Source organism: Pseudorasbora parva, chromosome 1 (assembly GCF_024679245.1).
Source record: "Pseudorasbora parva isolate DD20220531a chromosome 1, ASM2467924v1, whole genome shotgun sequence".
Taxonomy (NCBI): Eukaryota; Metazoa; Chordata; class Actinopteri; order Cypriniformes; family Gobionidae; genus Pseudorasbora; species Pseudorasbora parva.
In genome coordinates this window covers 61,995,579-62,020,556 of record NC_090172.1, presented here as the reverse complement: position 1 = coordinate 62,020,556, position 24,978 = coordinate 61,995,579, and the positions used below count along the sequence as shown (strand labels likewise).

Genomic DNA, 24,978 nt, shown 5'->3' with positions numbered 1-24,978 from the left:
ATCAAATTTCTCTGGTTACCACAACATACAGGTATAAAAAGTTTGGAGGCCGATCATTTAGTGTTCTAGGACCTAAGTTGTGGAATGCACTCCCTGTGCACCTTCGAAACATCACGGTGCTGAGTATTTTCAAAGCACATCTGAAAACACACTTTTTTAATCAAGCTTTTGACTTTTAGTCTTGTTCTTGTTTGTTTGTATTTGTCTTTATGTTGTTGTTTGATGTTTGTTCTGGAAAGCGCCTTGTGCACCTTTTGGCTGCTGTAAGGCGCTATATAAATAAATTATTGATTGATTGATTGATTGAGTTAGTGTATAATCCCACTTTGTTTTAGATAGATCCAAAACCAGTGGCAGACATTGACTTTTCGAAGCCTGTCAGACAAAGAGCAGCTCAGAGTAGGGAGCCCATCTCATCCACTGTAGTAATAATAATAATAAATTTTATTTATAATGCACTTTATATTAAACAAAATCTCAAAGTGCTACAGAATTTAAAAACAAAAACAAAAACAATCAACAACAATAAATAAATAAAACCGAAAAATAAAATAAAATAAATTAAACAAGTAGCAAGTCAATTAAAAGTCAATTAAAAGCTCTGCTAAAAAGGTGGGTTTTAAGACCACGCTTAAAAGTATCTATAGTCTGTGGAGTCCGCAGGTGGTCAGGGAGAGCATTCCACAGACTGGGGGCTGCAGAGCAGAAGGCCCGATCCCCCATAGTACGGAGATTGGCTGTGGGAGTTTTGAGGCGATACAGCGAAACAGAGCGGAGGTTACGAGTGGCTGTTTGTGTGGTGAGGAGTTCCTTGAGATAGGAGGGAGCATCACCATGGATGCACTGGTGGGTAAGGAGAGAGATCTTGTACTCGATCCTGAACGACACAGGAAGCCAGTGGAGTGATTTTAGAATGGGGGTGATATGGTCGTATTTGCGCACCCTCATGAGGATCCTAGCAGCGCTGTTCTGAATACACTGCAGCCTCTGAAGATTTTTGCTAGGGATGCCAATAAGGAGCGCATTGCAGTAGTCCAGCCTGGAGGAGATAAAGGCATGGACAAGCTTCTCCGCATCAGCCAGTGATAGAATGGGACGAAGTTTGGCAATGTTTCTGAGGTGAAAGAAGGAGGTCTTACACAGGTGTTTGATGTGCGCTTCAAAAGTAAGCTGTGATTCCATTCTGACCCCCAGATTCGTGACTGAAGTGGAAAGAGGAATGACCTGATCAGAGAAAGCAATGCTGGTGATAACGGACTTCTGGACCTGAAGTGGAGTGCCGACTAGGATAGCTTCAGTTTTGGAGCTGTTTAGCTGCAGAAAGTTTTGCTTCATCCACGCCTTTATCTCATCCAGGCAAGTGATCAAAGTGGAAGGTGTGAGGTCAGCAGAGGGAGATGAACTTGTCCTAAAGTAAAGTTGAGTGTCATCAGCATAGCAGTGGAAAGAAATCCCATGCCGGTTGATGAGACGGCCAAGGGGGAGCATGTAGAGTATGAACAGGGTGGGTCCGAGCACAGAGCCTTGAGGGACACCGCAGGTGACATTGTGTGACAGGGATGTAGCTTCTCCTAACGCAACATATTCAGTTCTCCCAGTGAGATAAGAAGAAAACCAGTTGTGGACCGAGTCAGAGAGACCAATGGTGGAATGTAAACGGTGAAGGAGGATGTTATGGTCAACTGTATCGAAAGCTGCAGTTAAGTCCAGGAGGATGAGAAGGGATGGGGAACCAGCATCTGCCGCCATCAAAAGATCGTTTGTGACCCTGACCAAAGCTGTTTCTGTGCTGTGTCCTGAGCGGAAACCAGACTGAAATTTCTCAAAAAGATGGTTATGCTCCAAATGGACCTGAAGCTGTGCAGCAACAACTTTTTCCAGCACCTTAGAGAGGTATGGGAGGTTGGAGATGGGCCTGTAGTTGTCATTAACATCTGGGTCTAAAGTAGGTTTTTTCAGAAGTGGTCTGATGATAGCAGTTTTAAGAGATGAAGGAACATGGCCAGCCTGGAGGGAATTATTAATAATCTTCACACCAGTCTCACCCAGTATGCTTTTTAGGTCCTTTAAAGTAAGTAAAACATTTGCAGAAACCTAATAAATGACAATATATGCAAAACACATGACATGTTCCCAAATGTTTTTTCATGGATATATCCATACATGGGTATATAGTGACTAGATCCATAAATGCTTCCATGTACAGCTCTCGAAAAAAATTAAGAGACCACTTAACATTGAGAAATAAATGTTAAGTGGCCTCTTAATTTTTTCCAGAGCTGTATGTATCAATGTATGTGATTACAACATGACATTGTACATATCTGTATTGCATTTGGCTTACATTATATCATGCGTTATAACATATGCAACTAGTCAGTAATCAGCATATGTATTCACTCTTAGGTATATGTATTAACTTGTAGTTTTGTTTTTTTTTTGGAAATGTTCTGTATTCGTGAATAAATAAATAAATAAATTTAACTATGACTTAAATGTGATTCGCATTTAAGTCATAGGAGAGCAGGAGAGCGCAAACAGGGTTGACTTTCTGACTACAGCTGAGGCAGTTTCCAATGAGTTACAAGTAGCGGTTCAGAGTGACACACCTTGTGCTGACAGCACTGTAGATGTGACAAACTTGCCAAAGCCCCTTACACATCTGTTTGATGAGAAGCACAGTTTGTTGTCACAAGATGACCTACAAAATGAGCTTGATAAAATCATGCAAACCATCCCTGCTTACTTTAGTGAACTGAATTGTAAGCACCTCCAAGAGAGTACATTGGGTCAGTTGTCTTGTGAACAGTGGTTTGAGCAGAGACAGGGCCGAATCACTGCAAGCCACTTTAATGAAGTGTTAAAAAGCAAGACAAGTCAAGCTAGCATAACATCTAAAATCATGGGATACACATCCAGCAGAAACACACCAGCCTTAACTTGGGGTAAGAACAATGAAAAACTAGCTAGAGAAGCCTTTACTTCAAACCAGATGACTTGTCATGACAGCTTGACAGTGGATGAAATAGGGTTGGTAGTAAATCCAAAGTTTCCTCATTTAGGAGCCAGCCCAGATGGAATAGTCCATTGCAAGTGCTGCCCACCTGCTACACTTGAAATAAAATGCCCCTTAAAGTATGCAAATATGTCCATTAATAATGCTATCAAGAACAAAGATTTCTGTCTGGGAAAAAACTTTGAGCTTAAAAAGAACCATGCATATTATGCACAAGTTCAGGGGCAAATGGCAGAGTGTGACATCAACACATCTTACTTTGTCATTTGGACAACAGAGGACTGCCACATTCAGAAAGTTAAGTTCTCTGAAGAGTACTGGGATCAGATCAGACCCAAACTGGATCTCTTCTACAGGCAGCACATTCTCACAGAAATTTGCACGCATAAACTGAGGAATCAATTTCTGATGGTAGACACTTCCTGTTTGTGTAAAAGTAGTTCTAAAACATCTGTTACACAGTGCTCTGTCTGTCACAAGGTGTTTCATCTGAAATGTGTAGGCTTAAAAAGGCACCCTGGTGAGGAATGGTTTTGCTCAGTGTGTTCACCATAATCCACATAAATAGGAAATCATACACAACCTTCTTAGTAATGTTAAAAATTAATTTAATTTTGTTTTGAAATATATTCAATCAATTGCAGGACAGCAAATGTTCGTGTTAAATAATTGTAGTTAGAAATAAAATAGATTAAACAAATCCAAGAACAATCTATATACAACAGATATTTACAATGCAATAGAACAATTTCATTTGTTAAATCTGCCACTAATGTTAATACTGTACACAGTCATTCAATCAACAACAAAATAAAAGGTTTACAATCACTTGACAGTGTCTAATATATTTTTCTACTGAATTAATGACTTATCCAAATTAGATAATGCAGAACAAACAAGTAAAATTTTATCAACAGTTGCCACTGTGTCTTTGGATCTTCGCTTTACCAAGTTTATGGGGAGTGTTTGTCGCAAAATGCAGTATTTTTTAATACGACCAATAGCTCTTTCCACATGAATCCTCAACCTTGACATGTGACGGGACACAGACACTTCCTGTCCTGAAAGCTGTGTCTTCCCATGAGTTGAAGCTGGTATAAGTAGCTGGACTCCTTTCGCAGCAAAATACTCAGGGAAACTGAACCCCCTGTCAGCCATGACAATGTCTCCCTCCTCCAAAAGATCAATCAAACCAGAGGATTTGGGGATTGTTTTGTCACTGGTTCTCCCACCCCAAGACTTGGAAAGGAAGGTGACCCTGCAGGACTGATGCCAACCAGGAATTTGATGGTGTTGTGGGACTTATAGTTGGAGTAGGTCATTGTTCTTGCACTGAGTGATGTTGGTCGGTCAATAAAAATCTCGCTGCAGTCTATGATGCACCTCACTGAATTAAATGGGGGGGCACTGAAAAGGGCAGGAAGATTCTTTTTAATCTCATCCCTAGAAGGCCAATGAATTAGAGAGCTGAAACGCTGTGTCATTACGTTCAACCAGTCATGAAATATTGCAGAGATTGTTGCACAACTGCAATGAAACCTGAAGGCAAGATCTTTATGTGTGAGACCAAGTCTCAGTTTCATTAAGACTAGGTAAAACTGGAGAGCTGTTGGAGGACTCTGTGTTCTCGGACTCCAAGCAGTGGTGAGGTATGTCAGAAGTGCGAAGAACACTTTGGATGAGCGAAGGCCAGTGTAGAAGTGAATGATATGATCATCCTTTAAATCCACATCAGATTTAAGTTGTTTCCTCTCACAGCTGAGTGTTTGTACCTTTGACTCTAGGCTTCTTACATTTACATTTACATTTACATTTAATCATTTAGCAGACGCTTTTATCCAAAGCGACTTACAAAAAAGGGTAGAGCAATAGAAGCAACGAAACAAACAAAGCCAACAACCTGTAAGAGCTGTAACAAATCTCAATTAATTAGCACAGTACACAACTGTTTTTTTTTTTTTTTTTTTTTTTTTTTTTTAATAGCCAGCTACAACAAATACTCACGTATGGAAAATACAGAACACTGTATTTGGATAGCTATGATAACAACCCATTAGGACTAAGGCTGATGCCCCAACTGTTGTCGTTAATGCGGATTCAGTGGCCCAATGGGTTGGTTTTGTATGGCATTCTAGCTAAACGCGCAGCAATAGCCATCGACAGCAAAAACTCACGTACGCAAAATACAGAACACTGGATTTTGGTAGCTATGATAACTATGTAACATACCCGCCTGAAGGCACAAATCCGGATGAGAGACGTAGATATGATCAGTAAGTGCTATTCTGTATTGGTCAAGTGCAATAGGAAAAGTGCAATTGGAAAAGATGTGTCTTAAGATGTTTTTTAAAAATGGCTACAGACTCGGCAGCACGAATTGAGATCGGCAGGTCATTCCACCAGGTGGGAACGGTCCAGGAAAATGTCTGTGAGAGCGATTTCATGCCTCTTTGGGAAGGAACCACGAGGCGCCACTCATTCGCAGAACGCAAGCTTCTGGAGGGTGTGTAAGTCTGAACAATTGAGTTTAGGTATATTGGTGCAGAACCAGTGGTTGTTTTGTAGGCGAGAACTAGAGCCTTGAATTTGATGCGAGCAGCCATTGGCAACCAGTGCAGTTTGATGAAGAGAGGCGTAACATGCGCTCTCTTCGGCTCATTAAAGACTACTCTCGCCGCTGCATTCTGGATAAGCTGCAAGGGTTTGATAGTGCATGCTGGAAGCCCAGCCAGAAGAGTATTACAATAATCCAGTCTGGAGAGAACAAGAGCTTGAACCAGGAGTTGTGCAGCCTGTTCTGATAGGAAGGGTCTAATCTTTCTAATGTTGTATAAAGCAAATCTGCAGGACCGGGCTGTTGCAGTAATGTGGTCAGTGAAGTTTAACTGGTCATCAATCACAACTCCAAGGTTCCTGGCTGTCCTTGATGGAGTTATGGTCGATGAACCAAGCTGAATGGAGAAATTTTGATGAAGTGCTGGGTTGGTTGAGAAAACAAGTAATTCTGTCTTTGCAAGATTGAGTTTAAGATGATGCTCTTTCATCCAGTCAGAAATGTCTGTCAGACAGGCAGCGATACGAACACTGACTGTAGGATCATCTGGTTGAAATGAGAAGTAGAGTTGAGTGTCATCAGCATAGCAGTGATAGGAAAAGCCATGTTTCTGAATGACGGAACCTAATGATGACATGTAGATGGAGAAGAGAAGTGGTCCAAGGACTGAGCCCTGGGGAACCCCAGTAGCTAGATGATGTGACTTAGACACTACACCTCTCCATCACACCCTGTAGGACCTACCAGAGAGGTAAGACCTGAACCACTGGAGGGCAGTTCCTGAGATACCCATCGTCTTAAGTGTTGACAGGAGGATCTGGTGGTTAACTGTGTCAAAAGCAGCAGACAGATCCAGCAGAATGAGCACTGAGCTTACTTGCTCTTTGTAAGATGTGTTCAGTTTCTGCATATCTTCAGTATCCCTCATTGTGAGATCTGTTCCAACACACATGTCATTGTAAGACTTAACTTCTGTTACATCTATGTCCATGTCCTCTGCTACTTCCTCAGTATGCTGAACTCTAATGCTCATCTCAAAGACCTCTGATAGTCGTTTCAGAGATCTCTGATATCGGGCCATTTTTCTGGAGGTGTCAGGTCTGTGAGGAAGCTTTGATGGAATGTAGTCTGGACTTAGAGGGTCATCTGATGGCTTTCCTAAAAACAAACATAGGAAAACATGATTGGGATAGGCTATAGATTTCACACATCACTGGTTAAAGACAGATGATGACAATGGCCAAGAGAATCTTTGGTTAAAGGTGAACTATGTAGTATTTTTGCAGTAAAATATCCAAAAACCACTAGGCCAGTGTTATATATTTTGTTCAGTTGAGTACCTACAATATCCCAGAAGTTTCCAACTATTTGTAAAATATTTCATGATGATCTTGAGTTAATATCCAGTCTTCAGTCATCATCTTCCGACAGCAAGTTTGTCCCGGGCCTGAGAGAGCATCCGACCACCGAACAACATGGTCCTAATTTTAATGTTGACATTTTAAATCGCATGGATAAGTAAACTATAGTAATATCACCGTCTATGTTGATCCTCTCGCTGATGTTTAGAATGTGCGCGCTAACTAACCGGAAACGTCCAAGGACCACACACGTCACTTCCTTACATCTACAAATAGCCGTTGAAATGGTCTATATATAAAGTCTTTGCTTTATTTTGATAAACGTGGCAATTGGCACCCAGTGCACGTTTATGAGGAGAGGTTGTCTCTTTGGCTTGTGAAAGATCGTTCTCGCTGATGCATTCTGGGATCAGCTGCAGAGGTTTGACTGATGCTGAAAGGCCATTACAATAGTCCAGTCTGGAGAGAACAAGAGCTTGGACAAGGAGTTGTGTAGCTCCGATAGGGAGGGCCTGATCCTCCTGATGTCATTTAAAGGGTCATGAAACCCCCCTGCTGCAGCGGTGTTTTTTCACACCTTCGATTTGAAAAAGCTTGTTAAAAGGGGAGTGGTCGACTGTGAAAAGGTGGGATGGTATTGTGTGGAAAGAGGGAAAGTTTGCATAAATAGGGGAGTTTCAGTAGGTGCATTAAGATTAGCGATATCAACAGCAGCAGTTACAGCGGTTCTGAGACATGTTCTTGGTTCCCGTTGGCATTGTTTACCACAGTGAGATTAAATGAGGGACGAGTACAGCGAATGAGAGAGCTATGAGTGGCGTGCAGCAGAGATCGCAAATCATTCAGCTCTTCAAACCAGCATAATTCAGTGAGAAATGAAAATAAATGTTATTCTGCATGACGAAATATTTTGCAAACGTGATAAAACTATATTTGTCCAAATATGCACGCTGTTTGGCAAGATGAACAACGCGCCGACGTGATAAGAGAACGTAAACCACCCAACATGCGATGTGACAGAGATGTGTAATTCTAGATCGGTGTAAGAGCCAATTTAACATAGCAATAAAGTTTATATTATTATTGCAGATTTTTTGGCATTAATAACTGAAAGTATTATGTAACGTTCTTTGAGAAGCAATTCTGATATTTCCTGTGGTTTATATATTTCAATATTATTTCCTATGTTTATAATGTATAATTTTGTTCTGTTTCTTTAATGGTTTACGCCCACTTCGCGTGCGCAGAAGATTGAGTTTAGGAAGAAAGAAGGGAGAAACAGTTTTCTTACCGTCTCGTCGATCTTGTCAATTATGGATAAATCTTGTGTTTAAACGTTTAAGGTAATACAAGATAAGGTTTGACAAGTGTCATAGGATACAGGAAACAATAGGATTTGTACATTTTTGTATTTTTTGTGTTTGATTATTAAACTCCCACTGGTTTACGGATTTTGACTGACTTTTTGACGAGTAAGAAGAACCCATCTTTTTCAGCCACTATTAGTACAAGTAAAGCTAAGGACTTTGCATCAACATATAAGTAAGAAAACTTCTCTTTTCGTGCGAATTGGATGAGCAATATTTTTGTTTTTAACAAGAGGATTGTCGAGTGATTCGCGCATCATTAGAGACCATCATCGGACTATACTTGGATTTAATGCACCATCGCGGCTGAGATTCTCCGATGGCATTTGGGATTACACACACAACTGATTTGGCTGATCGGACTTTGGTGAACTTTGGCAATAGTTTGGACGTTTAGGGATATTATTGGACTTTGGATATGGTTGAATTGTGCTGCGTCATGGACTCGCCATGTGCGCTCCGTCAAACAATGTCGCAAGAGGGCGATCTCATCTGCTTTCGTGATGAATACAATGCGCGCTTTGAACACGAACATTGATTACTATGGAATCAGAGGAATTGAACGCGACCTCTAAACGAGTGCCGAAGATGACTGTTAAAGCACAAGAGGAACGGCTTAACCAGTTGATGGGAAGTAGAAGAGCCAAACTGGGACATTTAACAAGGCAAATGAGAGAAATTGAAACTTTGCTTGAGGACTCTGGTAATGTTGACACTGTAAATGAATGCATAAATGGTGAGTTTGCACAGTCCTTTATTGCATTTCAAGACATTAATAATGAAACCAGAGAACTTATGTCTGTTGATGAGGCATATTTAGATCAGATACATTGGTTTGAACCCAAGTCTCAAGCATTTAAGCACTTTGTAGACAAGGTCAAAGATTGGATTGAAAGAGTAAATCTCCAATCTAAAGAGGCAGAGCAATGTGATGCAGAGGTCGAATGTACTGACAGTGCCTCAATGGTTATTTCTTCTTCACAACTGCCTCTCTTTCAAAAAAAATCTGGTAGTCAGGTGGCCTCAGGGGTTTCATCTACAGCTTCTTCTAGGCTGAAAATTGAAGCTGAAAGGGCAGAACTGTTGGCACGTGCTAATACTTTGAAGCAGAAACAAGATCTTGAGAGGGAAGAAGCTGAGCTCAAAGCAAAAAAGGAAAATTTAGAGCTCCAAACTGCTATTGCTGCGGCTGAAGCCAAACTGAAGGTTTTTTCAATGTATGAACCATCGCGTAGCGTTTCTGATGCATCTGGTAGTGCAGCAAGAGCAGCCACAACTAAAGAGAATCTTAAAGCTACATCTGACAAAGCAGTAAGACCAAAAACATTTCGTGAGTTAGCACCTGATACTGATGACGTACCAAGAGTCAGCGATGTGCAACAGGATTTTGCTAAATCACAGCCACCAAGAACAGATGTGAGCATTCCTTCACATGTTGAAACAGGGAGCTTGTTCAACATCATGCAACGTCAAAATGACATTGCTGAGATTTTCATAAAACAGCAGTCTTTATCTACTCTCCCTCCAATGGACATTCCAGTATTTAGTGGAGACCCGCTAGAATTCACATTCTTCATTCGAGCATTTGAGCATGGAGTAGAGAATAAGACCCCAAATAACAGAGACAGATTGTACTTCTTAGAGCAGTTCACCACAGGGCAACCAAAGGTGCTGGTACGCAGCTGTCAACAAATGCTTTCTGAAAAGGGCTACAATGAGGCTAAGAGACTACTCTACCAACATTTTGGCAATGAGTACACAATTGCCACTGCCTATACAGAAAAAGCACTGAACTGGCCAGATTTAAAGCCTGAGGATAACAAAGCCTTAACAGATTTTGCTCTTTTCCTTACTGGTTGTCGCAATACTGTTGACAGTGTGGAATATGTTGAGGAGATGGTAACAATAGCACGCATGTTGCTTGGACTGTCCAAGCTTCCTTTTAAACTGAGAGAAAAGTGGAGAGTAGTTGCCTGTGAGCTTCAGGAAAGGACTGGCTTGAGAGCAAGATTTTCCGACTTGGTTAGTTTTGTAGACAAACAGGCAAGAATTGTTTCACATCCACTGTTTGGCAATATCCAGGATAACAAAATGGGTAAAGACAATCTCAGATTTAAACCAAACAAATCAAGTAACTTACAAGTGAAAGAAAGGAAAACAACATTTGCCACAAGTGTGACACCTGTTCCAGAGCTCAATAAACAAAGAATAATGGTAAAAGAAGGAGCAAAGGCAAGGCATGGAACTCACTGCTTATACTGTAATAAAGAGCATGGATTGGACGTTTGCAACGCTTTGAAGCACAAGCCACACAAGGAAAAGCTGGACTTTCTGAAAGCTAAGGGCTTGTGCTATGGTTGCTTATTACCAGGTCACATGAGTAAAGGTTGTGTGCAAAGACTTGTTTGTCAAAAATGCTCACTAAAGCATCCAACCATTCTTCATCTTCCGGAAAAGCCAGCGCTTCCAGGATCACAAAATGGAGACAGTTCCACAACTGTCGCTGAATCATGTACCACAACCAGCGAAACTTGTGGCTGTACGGGGGCTGGTGGATTTGTGTGCTCTTTGGCCATTGTACCAGTCAGAGTTAAATCCCAAAAAAGTAATCATGAGGTTACGACCTACGCCTTCTTGGACCCAGGAAGTTCTGCAACATTTTGCACAGAACAACTAATGAAGGAGTTAAAGCTAACTGGTAGGAAAACAAACATCCTGCTGCGTACTATGGGACAGGAAAGGTCTGTTAGTACACACATTTTCACCGAACTGGAAGTAAGTGGACTGAATGAAAACAGGTTTGTGGGTCTCCCTCAGCTGTTCTCACAAAAAGAGATTCCAGTTAAAAGAGAAAACATTCCGCAACAGAAGGATGTTAAGAAATGGAAGTACCTTGAAGAGGTGCATCTTCCTCAGATCAATTCAGGTATTGGCTTACTAATAGGAACAAATGTACCCAAGATTCTTGAGCCATGGAAAGTTATCAACAGCAGAGGAAATGGGCCTTATGCTGTCAAGACCATCCTGGGCTGGATTGTAAATGGACCTTTGGAAAGAGAGAACATCCAAACTGACAGAAGCACAGGATGGCCACAGGTGATGGCAAACAGAATTTCAGTGGTAAGCTTGGAGAACCTAATTCAACAGCAAATGAGTTATGATTTTCCTGAATGTAAGCAAGCTGAAAATTTGGAAATGTCTATAGAGGATAGACAGTTTATGGAGTCTGTATCACAGTCAGTAGAGCTTGTTGATGGACATTACTGCATTGGCCTTCCTTTGAGAAAAAATGATGTAGTGTTTCCAAACAACTATGTTGTTGCATCTCTGCGCGCTCAATTTCTGAAAAGGAAATTCAAAAGAAATTCAGCTTTCCACAATGACTACTGTAGTTTCATGGATGACATGTTAGTCAAAGGTCATGCTGAGAAAATCCCTGCATGTGAAACTGAAGGAAACTCTGGCAGAATCTGGTACATTCCACACCACGGGGTGTATCACCCGCAGAAACACAAACTTCGAGTGGTGTTTGACTGCGCAGCAACCTACCAAGGAAAATCACTTAACTCTCAACTGTTACAAGGACCCAACTTAAATAGTTCTCTCATTGGTGTGCTGACAAGGTTCAGACATGAGCCGATTGCCCTCGCAGCAGATGTAGAAGGAATGTTTTATCAGGTCAGAGTTCCTGATAAAGACAAAGACCTGTTAAGATTCCTTTGGTGGCCAAAAGGAGACACTGCGCAGGAAATGGAGGAATACAGAATGACTGTGCACTTATTTGGTGCTACATCCTCCCCAAGTTGTGCAATCTACGCTCTGCAAAGGTGTGCAAAAGACAATAGTGCACATCACAGATCAGAGGTAACTCAGACAGTCCTTAGAAATTTCTATGTGGACGACTGTTTGACGTCTGTGGCTACGGAACAGCAGGGTATTGCTCTATTGCATGAATTAAGGGAGGTGTGTGCATCAGGAGGATTTAACTTGACCAAGTGGATGTCCAACAGTCGGACTGTTCTTGCATCCATAAGTGAAGACAGCAAAGCAAAGACAGTGAAAGACTTGGATCTGGAGAAAGAAAAGTTACCATTGGAAAGAGCCCTAGGGGTTCAGTGGTGTGTAGAGACAGACACTTTACAGTTCAAAGTAACTCTACAGGAAAAGCCTCTTACAAGGAGAGGAATCTTGTCCATGGTCAGCTCAATTTATGATCCCCTTGGAATACTTTCTCCAGTCATTCTTCCTGCAAAACAAATACTGCAAGAGCTTTGTAGAACAAAACATGAATGGGATGACAGTATTCCAGAAACGCTCAGACATCAGTGGAACCTGTGGTTGGCTAGTCTTCAGAACTTAAATGACTTTCAGGTTGAGAGATGCATGAAGCCACTTGACTTTGGAGAAGTCACCTCAGCACAGCTGCACCATTTTGCAGACGCCAGTGAACTGGATTATGGCACGGTGTCTTACTTGCTCATGGAGAACTGCAGAGGTGATCAACATTGTGCCTTTGTAATGGGTAAAGCAAGGGTTGCTCCAGTAAAGTCAGTTACTGTGCCACGTCTTGAGCTCACAGCAGCTACAATGGCTTCTAGAATGGACAATATGCTGATATCTGAATTGGACTTGATTCTTCAGGAGTCTGTATTTTGGACAGATAGTACTTCAGTCCTGAAGTATCTCAACAATGAAAGCACACGGTTCCGTACTTTTGTGGCCAACAGGGTAACTGCCATCAGGGAGCTCTCAAAGGTGTCGCAATGGAGGTATGTGAAATCTTCTGACAACCCAGCCGACATTGCCTCAAGAGGACTCACTGTAGATGCTTTCCTTAAAGCAAATTCATGGCTCACAGGTCCATCCTTTCTGACTAAGCCAGAATCGGAATGGCCAAAAATGCCAAATCACACTCTTAAGATAACTGGCAATGATCTGGAAGTTAAAGAAGTCTCTGTCAATGCAGTGTGTGCAGATAATTATGACTATACTTCTCAGTTCTTTTTACACTACTCAGAGTGGTACAGGTTAAGAAGAGCCATTGCATGGTTCCTTAAATTAAAAACCATTCTGAAGGCACTGGTAGAAAAAAGAAAAGAGCTGTCCCACAGTCTAAGAGTGAATTCTGATCTTGAAATGGAAATGGAAACCTTCAAAGCTTCACTGTCAGGTGTTACATTGACTGTAAGTGATGTTGAAAAAGCTGAGAAAGAGATCATTCGCTACAGCCAAACAATCATGTTTCCCGGGGAAATAAAAACCCTCCAGCAAGGTAAAAATGTGAAATGCAGTAGCCCTCTTTACAGGTTGTCACCAGTTTTGCAAGATAAAATCCTAAGAGTAGGTGGCAGACTAAGCAGATCAGCTATGCCTGAGGAGTCGAAGCATCCTGCTATCTTAGCAAAGGACCATCATGTTGCACATCTGATTTTAAGATCAATTCATGTAGATGTAGGTCATAGCGGCCGTAATCACATGTTGTCAAAGTTGCGAGAAAAATATTGGATTCCAAAATCGCAAACAGCCATCAGAAAAATTCTGTCTCAATGCACAGTTTGTAAACGTCAGCACGGCATTACAAGCACACAATACATGGCTGATCTTCCCCGTGACAGACTTTTGCCAGATGAACCCCCATTCACAAATGTGGGCATTGATTATTTTGGCCCATTTGAAATCAAAAGAGGAAGGACATTGATTAAAAGATATGGGGTAATCTTTACTTGCCTGACCTTAAGAGCTGTTCACGTTGAGATTGCTAGCTCTTTGGATACGGACTCGTGCATTCATGCACTAAGAAGATTTATTTCTAGAAGGGGTCAGGTTCAAACAATCAGGTCTGACAATGGAACAAATTTCATTGGGGCAGAAAGGGAGTTGCGAACAGCCATACAAAGTTTAAATAATGACAGGATTCAAACCACATTGCTTGCAAAAGGTGTACAGTGGATTTTCAACCCCCCAACTGCATCCCACCATGGAGGAGTTTGGGAACGACAAATACGGACTGTCAGAAAAATTCTGAACTCCACTGTAAAACAGCAGTCTCTCGATGAAGAAAGTCTTCAAACGCTCTTATGTGAGGTGGAGGCAATAATCAATAGTCGTCCCATCACTAAGGTCTCCAATGACCCAAATGACTTAAAGGCCCTCACTCCAAATCATTTGCTGCTGCTCAAAGTAAAGCCGTCCATGCCTCCTGGGGTATTTGACGAAAAAGACCTGTATTCCAGACGTAGGTGGCGCCAAGTTCAGTATATGGCTGACCTATTCTGGAAGCGCTGGATCAAAGAGTACTTACCAGACCTGCAAGAAAGACAAAAGTGGCAAAGCCTAAAGAAAAATCTCAAGCCTGGGGACATTGTATTGGTTGCAGACAATTCTGCACCACGAAACTCTTGGGTTATGGGACGTGTGCTACAAACATTCACAGACAACAAGGGTCTTGTGCGGCAAGCCCAAGTGAAAACCAACACGAGCACTCTTTTACGGCCTGTTACTAAGCTTTGTTTACTTTTAGAGGCAGATTTATAATCACGTACACATAATCCTGTATGTAGTATCTGTATGAGTCCGATACGTTAATTCAGGTCTTATTGGAACATTTTTACTCCAATTTAGTGAAGAATATTTTTGCATCTTTAATTTACTTGGCTCTTTAGTAAATAGATTGGTAATTGTTTTGTTGAACACAAAGACAATTAGGGGCTGGTATGTAAGAGCCAATTTAACATAGCAATAAAGTTTATATTATTATTGCAGATTTTTTGGCATTAATAACTGAAAGTATTATGTAACGTTCTTTGAGAAGCAATTCTGATATTTCCTGTGGTTTATATATTTCAATATTATTTCCTATGTTTATAATGTATAATTTTGTTCTATTTCTTTAATGGTTTACGCCCACTTCGCGTGCGCAGAAGATTGAGTTTAGGAAGAAAGAAGGGAGAAACAGTTTTCTTACCGTCTCGTCGATCTTGTCAATTATGGATAAATCTTGTGTTTAAACGTTTAAGGTAATACAAGATAAGGTTTGACAAGTGTCATAGGATACAGGAAACAATAGGATTTGTACATTTTTGTATTTTTTGTGTTTGATTATTAAACTCCCACTGGTTTACGGATTTTGACTGACTTTTTGACGAGTAAGAAGAACCCATCTTTTTCAGCCACTATTAGTACAAGTAAAGCTAAGGACTTTGCATCAACAATCGGGGTAAAAGCGAAGGGGTTTGAAGCAAGTCTCGACTGCGGATCTGAAGCACAGAGCGACGCGCGCTGGGTTGCTGTGACGATCCGCGCTGTCTATCACTCGGCAGCTAAATCTATATTTGTCCAAATATGCAGCACGCTGTTTCACTAAGAGCCCGAACACATGCGGTTTAGTGCATGGCTGTGACGACAAATAAAACGGAGAGGACGTGGCTTTTGTTCATTAGCCTAGAGATTACAGATTGCTTATTTTGCACTCCTGACATAGATAGTCAACGCTTGCAGGTTCGGCGTGCGATTCCTCAGGTGAATTTTACTTTACCGAGCCTTTGTAGCAAAGGCTTCCACAGACGGCGCCGGTTACAGCTCGCTCGGCGCCCTTTACGTTACTTCGTATCTGCACAACGCCTAGCTTTCCTCTGTGACTTTTCTGCACGCTGCTTCCAAAACTTCCCCACCATATCTCTACAATAATGATGGAAGACGAGCCTGACAGAAGTGACTGTCTCATGCATATTAACTAAATTATCTTGTATGCATACTACAGCGCAGGGATTGGACTGAATGAGCTTCATGTCATGAATATATATCGAGAATCGCTCGGAGCGGTCGACGTCAGCATGTCCCCAGCAGCCCATACTTGGGCCGAAAAGCCCGCGCCGACGTCAGCATTTGTGACGTGGCTCCGACTAAGCTTTTCAAACCGGAAGACAGAAATCGCTCTGAAAAATGCAAAAAATAACTATTTTCACATATGCATACCATTAATGAGTACCCTTAGTGTTTTCAATGATGTGCAGCCTATACATATCTGTTTACATCTAAATAGCCATTTTCACTATTTTCACTTATCTTGGTTTCCTTGGATGTTGTATCCTAACTTCTGTTTGTGCAGCTGTCGAGAAACCTAAAGCTGTTCTGACTGTAAAGCCTGAACCATCACAGATACTCAGAGGAGAGACTGTCACTCTCACATGTGACGTACAGGGGGAAGGATGGACATACAGATGGCAGTGTGATGGTAAAGATCAGCGCTCTAATGAGAAAGAGTTCAAGATCACTGCAGATCGCACACAGATGTGCTGGTGTTACGGCTGTAGAGGATCAGGATCAGGATCAGTCTGCTCTGACGCGAGTGATGAAGTGACTCTGACTGTAACGGGTGAGTGATCATCACTGACATCAGGATCTGCTCAAATGATGAACAATTAATAAACTGCAAATGGAAAAATAAACTGTATTAGTAAATATTTCTGCTTCATGTTAGACAGACTGAACTGTGAGTTACAGTAAGCCATGTCTCACAGGATCTGTATCTATTAAAAGAACATAAAATAGCCATGCAGTTACACATTAAAATAAGCTGAAGGGTGAAGTAAAATTAAGACAAATTTAGATGATGACTGAAGACTGGATATTAACTCAAGATCATCATGAAATATTTACAGACAAACTCAGAGTAAGTGTGAAGCCCCAGAGTTCAGTGTTCACTGGAGACACAGTTACTCTGAGCTGTGACGCGAGACGCTCAACTGGACGGAGGATTATCTGGTACAAAAACTCCAAGATAATAAAAACTGGAGATGAAACGAGTTACACACTGAGAGATGTGACAGTCTCTGATGGAGGAAAGTACTGGTGTGGTGTAGAAAACCGAACACAAGGTCAAAGAGTCACGCTAACAGTAAGAGGTGAGAGCTGTTTTACAGGACAAACTGATTTAATAATAGAAATATTATACAAATTAATGTCATCCATCAACACTATCTTGTACTGTCAGTTAAACATCAAATAAGGTCTTTGCTCTCTTCACAGAGAGACCCAAAGCTGTATTGCGTGTTCATCCTGATGGACGAGTGTTCAGAGGACAGACGGTCACTCTCACGTGTGACATACAGGAGACAGACGTCACTCGCTGGACCTACACCTGGAATAAAGATAATTCAGAGATTCATGACAGTCAATCACAGAAATACAGAATCAGTTCTGTTAGTGAATCTCACACAGGTCATTACAGCTGTAGAGGAAGAGAGACGGGAGGATCACGACACACACACACCAGTGATGAAGTTACACTGACGCTCTCAGGTGAGTGTGAGAATCTCTCCTGATCATCATGAGGAAAAAATGTCTACAGAGAAGAAATAAGAAACATCCAAGAACATGTAAAAAAAAAAGCAGTGATTGTGATTGGCCCAAATACCTTAAGTGTGTGACAGAAATGTCACGCTCTTACCATATTTGGAACATCAGCTCCCAAAGCAATATTGACAGATGATAATGTCGGTACTACCTTATCGATTTGAGCCTGAATCTGATCCGTAAATGCTAATGACCAAGCTGAATGATCAACAATACCAGCGTGACTGGACTGGAAAGTATCAGATCTGTAAGTTTGCATTTGTAGAAACAACAAACACACACTACTCTATACTGCACAAAACTTGTGTTCGAATCATAGACTGTAAAAAAAAAATATGGACGTAGTGTCCGTGGTGTCACCCATAGGATTCTGAAGAGAAGTTTTGAAGCGTAAAGTAGAGACGAGCTGGCCGTTGCTATCTTGGCAGCTTGTTACTCCCGAATAACTGACAATGGGCAAAGAGGCGAGACGTGGGCGGAGCTTGTGACGTGATGACTAACAGACAGCAGACAAACGCCAATCCACCTGTCAATCAAAGTGGCCACGCCTCTTTGAAAGAGCCTATCTCTAGAGGCCAGTCGAGGAACTGCAGTTTAAGTCACTTCTGTATTGGCTTCAACAGAAACTGTAGGGGGGTGCCGCTTGATTTGAAAAAGTAGCAAATTCTAAAATAATGAAAATAAAATACTTAAATACTTACAGGTGTCTGAGATACAGAAGTGTCAGACTGTACTTGCAAAGATTGCCCCACTTTTCACAGAATCAGCCTTTGCTCTCTCAGGTGCTAGAAACAGTCCTCTGAAAAATATGCAGCACAAAGTCGAATATTTGGGATGTACTCTTCTGGAACAGAGTTGTAAATAAAGCTTAGCCTGTTTTCTGTGCCCTCTTTTGGAAGGTCAAACAAAGTCATTTGGATTTTGCAACAAAAACACAGCCATCACATGGCAGTTTCAGCGGCAACAACTACAGCGAGAATAAAATATATTTTTTTGCATATACATTTGGGCGCTGTTATGAAACTCTGCCTCCAGACTGACGTAGATTTGTGGGGGTGTGTTTGAATTAAGCATTTTAGGACGGCTTGGCTGAGCCTTAACTTTCACAAAGTTGAGCTTTGTAAGTCTGTAGATCTGACACATACACAAACAGCCACAAAACACACTAAAGAAACAGGAAAACTAGAAATCACATCATATTACCCCTTTAAAAGTGCATAGAGAGTCGATAATAAGTAGTCAACAAAAAAATCTAAATAAATATATTATTTAATTTTGCTAATAATCAAATTGCAGATGATTAGATACCCTTAAAGTACTTGAATAATTTGACCTACTGACCTTTTATTTTAGAAACATCTGGACCTTCAAGATCTCCAGGAACAACAAGATCATCGGGAACAACAAGATCTCCAGGAACAACAAGATCATCGGGAACAACAAGATCTCCAGGAACAACAAGATCTCAGGGAACATCAGGATCTCCGGTAACATCAGGATCTCCGGGAACATCTGGATCTCGTGTTCTGATGATTGGAGTTATTACTCTAGGCCTGAGCGCCTTATTTCTGCTCGGTTTCTTACTGGTCCTGCTGTGGCGCTGCAAACACAAAAAAGGTTCTTCTCACCTCCTCAAATAAGCATACAGACAAACTGCTTCATAATTATAGTTGGAAGTGTTTTATATAAATAAAGATATATAGTATTTATAGACTATATAATGTGATATCCCTCTATGGTACGTAATATGATATCAATGAGGGAAAAACAACTAGTGATGTTTTCCTGCTATATTAATGATTATTTTTAAATGTATTCATTTATTAAAAATGTGTCGCATCAAGGCAACATTGTACCTGATAGATGTATGTAGTTTTTAACATACAAACCCGACTCCAAAAAAGTTGGGACACTGTACAAATTGTGAATAAAAAAGGAATGCAATAATTTAAAAATCTTCAATGTAAAAAATTCAATTTTTGAAAAAGTTCAATGTACGTATAACAAACAGCTGGAGGACCAATTTGCAGCTTATTAGGTCAATTGGCAACATGATTGGGTATAAAAAGAGCCTCTCGGAGTGGCAGTGTCTCTCAGAAGTCAAGATGGGCAGAGGATCACCAATTCCCCCAATGCTGCGGCGAAAAATAGTGGAGCCAAATCAGAGTTTCTCAGAAAAAAATCGTTAAGAGTTTGAAGTTATCATCATCTACAGTGCATAATATCAACCAACGATTCAGAGAATCTGGAACAATCTTTGTGCATAAGGGTCAAGGCTGGAAAACGTCTCGGGTTATGTATGTAATCATGGTTCCCTGAGAGGGAACGAGACGCTGCGTCAGAACGCCTCTGCGTCATGAAGCACTCGTGAAATCCGTCCGATAGTGTGACGATACGTCATATAGGCGGGCGAAGTCATCGACCAGGAAACTATAAAGCACCCCCGGACCAAACAGCGTTAGCTTCTGAAAATGTCGAACAAGTCGGTCACAGGCATGCTGGGAGTATGGCAAAGCGACGTAGTGCCTCGTTCCCTCTGAACTGATTTCTGTACCTTTTTCCTATAGTCTGCAGGACCCAATCTGAGATATTCAGCAGAAGTTTCCACTCTGCCAAAAAATCCACTAAAGGAACCAGCCTCTCGAGGCTGGCTTCTGGATTTTTTCAGCTCGGTGTCCTGAAGCAGCGTACCAGCAGGGAGCAACCAAACTGACCTCTCGTGAGCCCTCCTGAGAGAGCGCGAACATCCCCATGCCGCTATGTTTCCGGGCGGACATGGAGATTTGTGTTTGCTGAGGACCGCTCCGCCCTGAAGCACCAGAGGTGGCAGGGTTGGCAGACCGGCCCCCGTACCGCTTCCTCTCGGAGGGGACTGCAATCGGAAACCCTGTGCTTCTGGTGTCAGTGCTTCTTTGTCGAAGCCTTCCTAGAGATAATGACAGAACTCAGATCTGTCCTACCTCTGGAAGACTTCAGCTGAGAGTGCTGCCCCGACCTCCGGTCTCTCTGTGGGAGAGACCGGGACGCAACACTCTCTTTTTGTTGCGTTCTGTGCGAGGAGGACTCACTCGGCTGGGGCTGCTCCCACCCAGGAGCCCCAGTCATCCCTTGGGGGATTTTCAGGGGAGAAATCGTTGGAATGCGGCCGCTTTTTTTTTTAGCTTCCTGAAATCTCTCGACGACCGTATTAACAGAATTGCCGAAGAGGCCAGTTGGGAAGATAGGAGCGTCCAACAAAAACTTGCTGTCGCAATCTTTTATGTCGGAAAGATTTAACCATAAATATCTCTCCGTGGCCACCGAAGAGACAAATCAGTGGCTCTCCTAATCTCCGCAGTCATTTCTCTCCCCACTTCCTTACACTCATCATCAATATCCCTCAGCAGGTCAGCCTGATATGCTTGCAGAACCGCTACAGTGTGTAAACATGCGGCCACCTGACCTGCTGCCGAATACGCCCTGCCCACTAATGCTGATGTTGTTCCCATTGGGCTTAGCGACAATGCTGACTCGGGGGAGAGATAGCTTGCAAGCGTCTCTTCCACCTGAGGCATCGCCATGTAACCGTGTCTCTTCAACCCCCTAATGTTGGAATATTTGGAAGTCGCGGGGTTGGAAGACGGAAAAAAACGACAAGCCCCGCTTTGGAGGTTGCGATCTTGACGGCAGGAAGCGCTCATCTAATTTGCTTGCCTGTCGGGCTTCCTGTTTCTCGGCTGGACAGTCTAAGCTTAACCTGGCCACAGCGTGAGTGACAACCTCCAAAAGCTCTTCTTGAGCATGTGTGTGGTGGTAAAACATCATCATCCAGGCTCACAACATCCACTGTGCTTCAACACGAGCAGAAGAAACCACTGATCGTCCTTCCAACTCATGAACTGAAGCACCAGATCCAGCGGGTAAGGGCAGAGATAAGGGATCACCCATCTCTAACCCCGCCACCAGATCCATCTGCGATCCCCAGGATGCAAGCCTTCGCTGTGCTTCGGCAGTAGTGGGACCCGAGCCGAAGCACCCTCCAAAAAAAAGAGTGCTCGGCGGTCTCGAAACGTTTTCATCGATAGCTTCCGAAATGCTCACAGCCAGCCCCCTCGAGAACTGTCTGGACATGCTCCAATCCCAAACACATTACACACAGGTCGTGTATATCCCCACACGTGATATAACCAGGGCAGGGAGTAAAACACTGTTTGAACTGTTGCTTATTCGCCATGATTTTCTTTATCTTTCTCAGAGAGACAAACACACATCAAATAGACAGACAATTTGGTCCTAACGCTGTTTGGTCCGGGGGTACTTTATCGTTTCCTGGTCAATCACATCACCCGCCTATGACGTATCCTAGCACTATTGGACGGATTTCACGAGTGCTTTGTGACGCAATCACACAGGGGTGTTCCCACAGCGTCCCTCGATAAGGGAACCACACTGGATGACCGTGATCTTTGGGCCCTTAGATGGCACTGAATGATGGCACAGAAATGCTACACAGCATGGGCTCAGGAATACTTCCAGAAAACTTTGTCGGCGAACACAATCACAGTGCCATTCGCCATTGCCGGCTAAAACTCTTTAGGTCAAAAAAGAAGCCATACCTAAACATGATCCAGAAGCGCAGGTGTTTTCTCTGGGCCAAGGCTCATTTTAAATGGACTGTGGCAAAGTGAAAACATTTTTTTTTGTCAGACAAATCAAAATTTGAAGGTCTTTTGGGAAAACTGGGATGCCATGTCATCCGCATTAAAGAGGACAAGGACAACCCAAGTGGTATCAGCTCTCAGTTCAGAAGCTGCATCTCTGATGGTATGGGGTTGCATGAGTGTGTGTGGCATGGGCAGCTTACACATCTGGAAAGGCACCATCAATGCTGGAAGGTATATCCAAGTTCTAGAACAACATATGCTCCCATCCAGACGTCGTCTCTTTCAGGGAAGACCTTGCATTTTCCAACATGACAATGCCAGACCACATACTGCATCAATTACAACATCATGGCTCTGTAGAAGAAGGATCCGGGCACTGAAATGGCCAGCCTGCAGTCCAGATCTTTCACCCATAGAAAACATTTGGTGCATCATAAAGAGGAAGATGCGACAAAGAAGACCTAAGACAGTTGAGCAACTAGAAGCCTGTATTAGACAAGAATGGACAACATTACTATTCCTAAACTTGATAGAAAACATGCAAATTATCTCCTGCATTAAATCATGTGCAGTATGTGCAGATGTAGTATGTGAATTACTATTCCTATATAAAATTATAAAATCATACAAAAATAAAAAAATTTTTACAAATAAAATATATTTTTATTCCATCCTAGTATGTCTGGTATGGCCTTTTGCAATTCCATCACAGTACAATGTTGTCTTGAGGCAACACACATTGTTTTGTTTTTTTGTAATTTCCTGAGACATTTGATGACAGCCTATATATAATGTAGCGTTTTTAATACTTCTTTACTTTTTACTTTACGGTTATATTTTTTGTGGGTGATTAACTGGATGAAAGTGTGAGAAAAAAATGGAGCCATCTGACTTGAAAGAGAACAAAATGGACCACTGTGGGGCATGTGACCACGGTTTTGCATTTTAATTTGTTTGACCAATACATGGGGGTGTCATTTTATTTAAACAAACGTATATAATAGGCCTGGAGGCAACATGGTACCAGGGATATAAATACCTGTCGTAAACTGAGAAGCTCTAGTTTAGGAATCATTGCTCTGTGTCTGAGCAGGTGGAGGATCTCTGTCTCCCTCTACTGACCATCAGCGGCACAACATCAGACAGACAGAAGAACAGAAGAGGAGCGAGCAAACGCCACAGCAGTCCGGTCAGTCTGCCATCAGCCGCAAATACTCACAATATCTTTAACTGCAATAATCTACTTTGACATTTGAAATTAGAGTATACAGATGGATGACAAAATAGTAGCCATCATCAGTTTTGAACAGAAAAGAGTTAAATAACTGCAAATATTTTATTTTAATGCAGACATTGATGTGACCTATAGTGAGATTGACCTGAAATCAGTGAAGGGAATGAAGAAGAAAAAGAAAGAAAAGAAAGGTATGACCACAACAAATCTGCTTGCCTGATGTAAAATAGTGCAGTAAAATAAATGCATAAATAAATGATTCTTGTAACTATGAGAACTATATTGATGAGATTTGGTACCTAATGAAGACGGGACTCTTCATCTGTTAGGAAAGACGGGTGAGAGTTCTGACACGGTTTACTCCAAACTGAAGATCGGAACAGGCTGAGCTGAGATCAACTAAACACAGCGCAGAAGATCACAATATCACGCAATTACAAAAATACACATTTATACTTGTGTTTGTATGATTTCAGGTGATCATAACTGATCAAATGAGAGACAAACTCAGTGTTGGGATTCAAAAATGTAACAAAAGTTGATGAACTGGATATTACCCTATCATATACATTAATCATAGTTTAATTTAGTAATCATAACCAGAAAATATCAATAATCATGAGTGTTATAAGATGTTTTGAGTCAGTGGAGGTCGGCACAACAACACATTCAAATTTAAAATTTGTTTAAAAATAATAATAATAATAATAATTAAAGCTGCAAGCAGCATTTATCGGGATTCGAGCAATTAAGGCCTTTAAGGCATGCATAAAAGTTTTACATTTTATTTAGCAAGCTTATAAACATCTTGATCATAGAGAGAAAAGACCATTTATAGCCAATACAGGCAGTTTACCATAGGAAACCTGTGGTATTAAGAAATATTGAAGAAATATTAAAGCTTTTTAACAACTATAGTGCCACCTCCATCTCCATAAAAGTTTCCGTGCTTCTTTAAAGTCATATGTTCCATGTGCCCATCTTGTGAGATCTATCAAATGATATGCATTTAGTGTGGATATGTCAAACACCACGTGATTATAGAGCTGTAAAGCTCGTTAGAGCCAACTAGTGGTTTATTTCTTTCAAAATTCTTACAGACATCTAGGACCACGATTGATTTGCTTCAAATCCATAGTATAACTTTATGTTATTTGTGTAGTTATACAAATGGTAATCCATAAGGCAAAAACACGGTTTTATTATAATAACCTCCCGACTTAAATTATAATAGCCTCAGGAATACATGAGTTAACATGAACTAATAATGAACTGCACTTTTAAAGCATTTATTTATCTTAGTTAATGTTCATTTCAACATTTACTAATGCATTATTCAAATCTTGTTAACATTAGTTAATGCACTGAACTAACATGAACAAACCAAGAACAGCTGTATTTTTAATAACTAACGTTAACAAAGATGAACTAATGCTAAACAGAGGTGTT

The 24,978-nt window shown here is 41.5% G+C and overlaps 2 protein-coding genes across 2 annotated transcripts in view; both read left to right on the top strand.

The window, feature by feature from the left end:
* Positions 1-16,680, top strand: part of LOC137070891 (B-cell receptor CD22-like) — a 58,124-nt gene extending 41,444 nt beyond the window's left edge. Inside the window, exon 4 of the mRNA XM_067438464.1 lies at positions 16,424-16,680. Coding sequence (XP_067294565.1) covers positions 16,424-16,680 — 257 coding nt within the window. The remainder of the gene's footprint in view (positions 1-16,423) is intronic.
* A 229-nt stretch (positions 16,681-16,909) lies between these two features.
* LOC137070828 (B-cell receptor CD22-like) lies at positions 16,910-23,917 on the top strand. Its single transcript, XM_067438334.1, has 6 exons — positions 16,910-17,201; positions 17,326-17,598; positions 19,150-19,269; positions 23,389-23,484; positions 23,646-23,720; positions 23,859-23,917. Exons 1-6 carry the CDS (start codon positions 16,910-16,912, stop codon positions 23,915-23,917), a joined length of 915 nt encoding a protein of 304 aa, XP_067294435.1.
* The last annotated feature ends 1,061 nt before the right edge of the window (positions 23,918-24,978 follow it).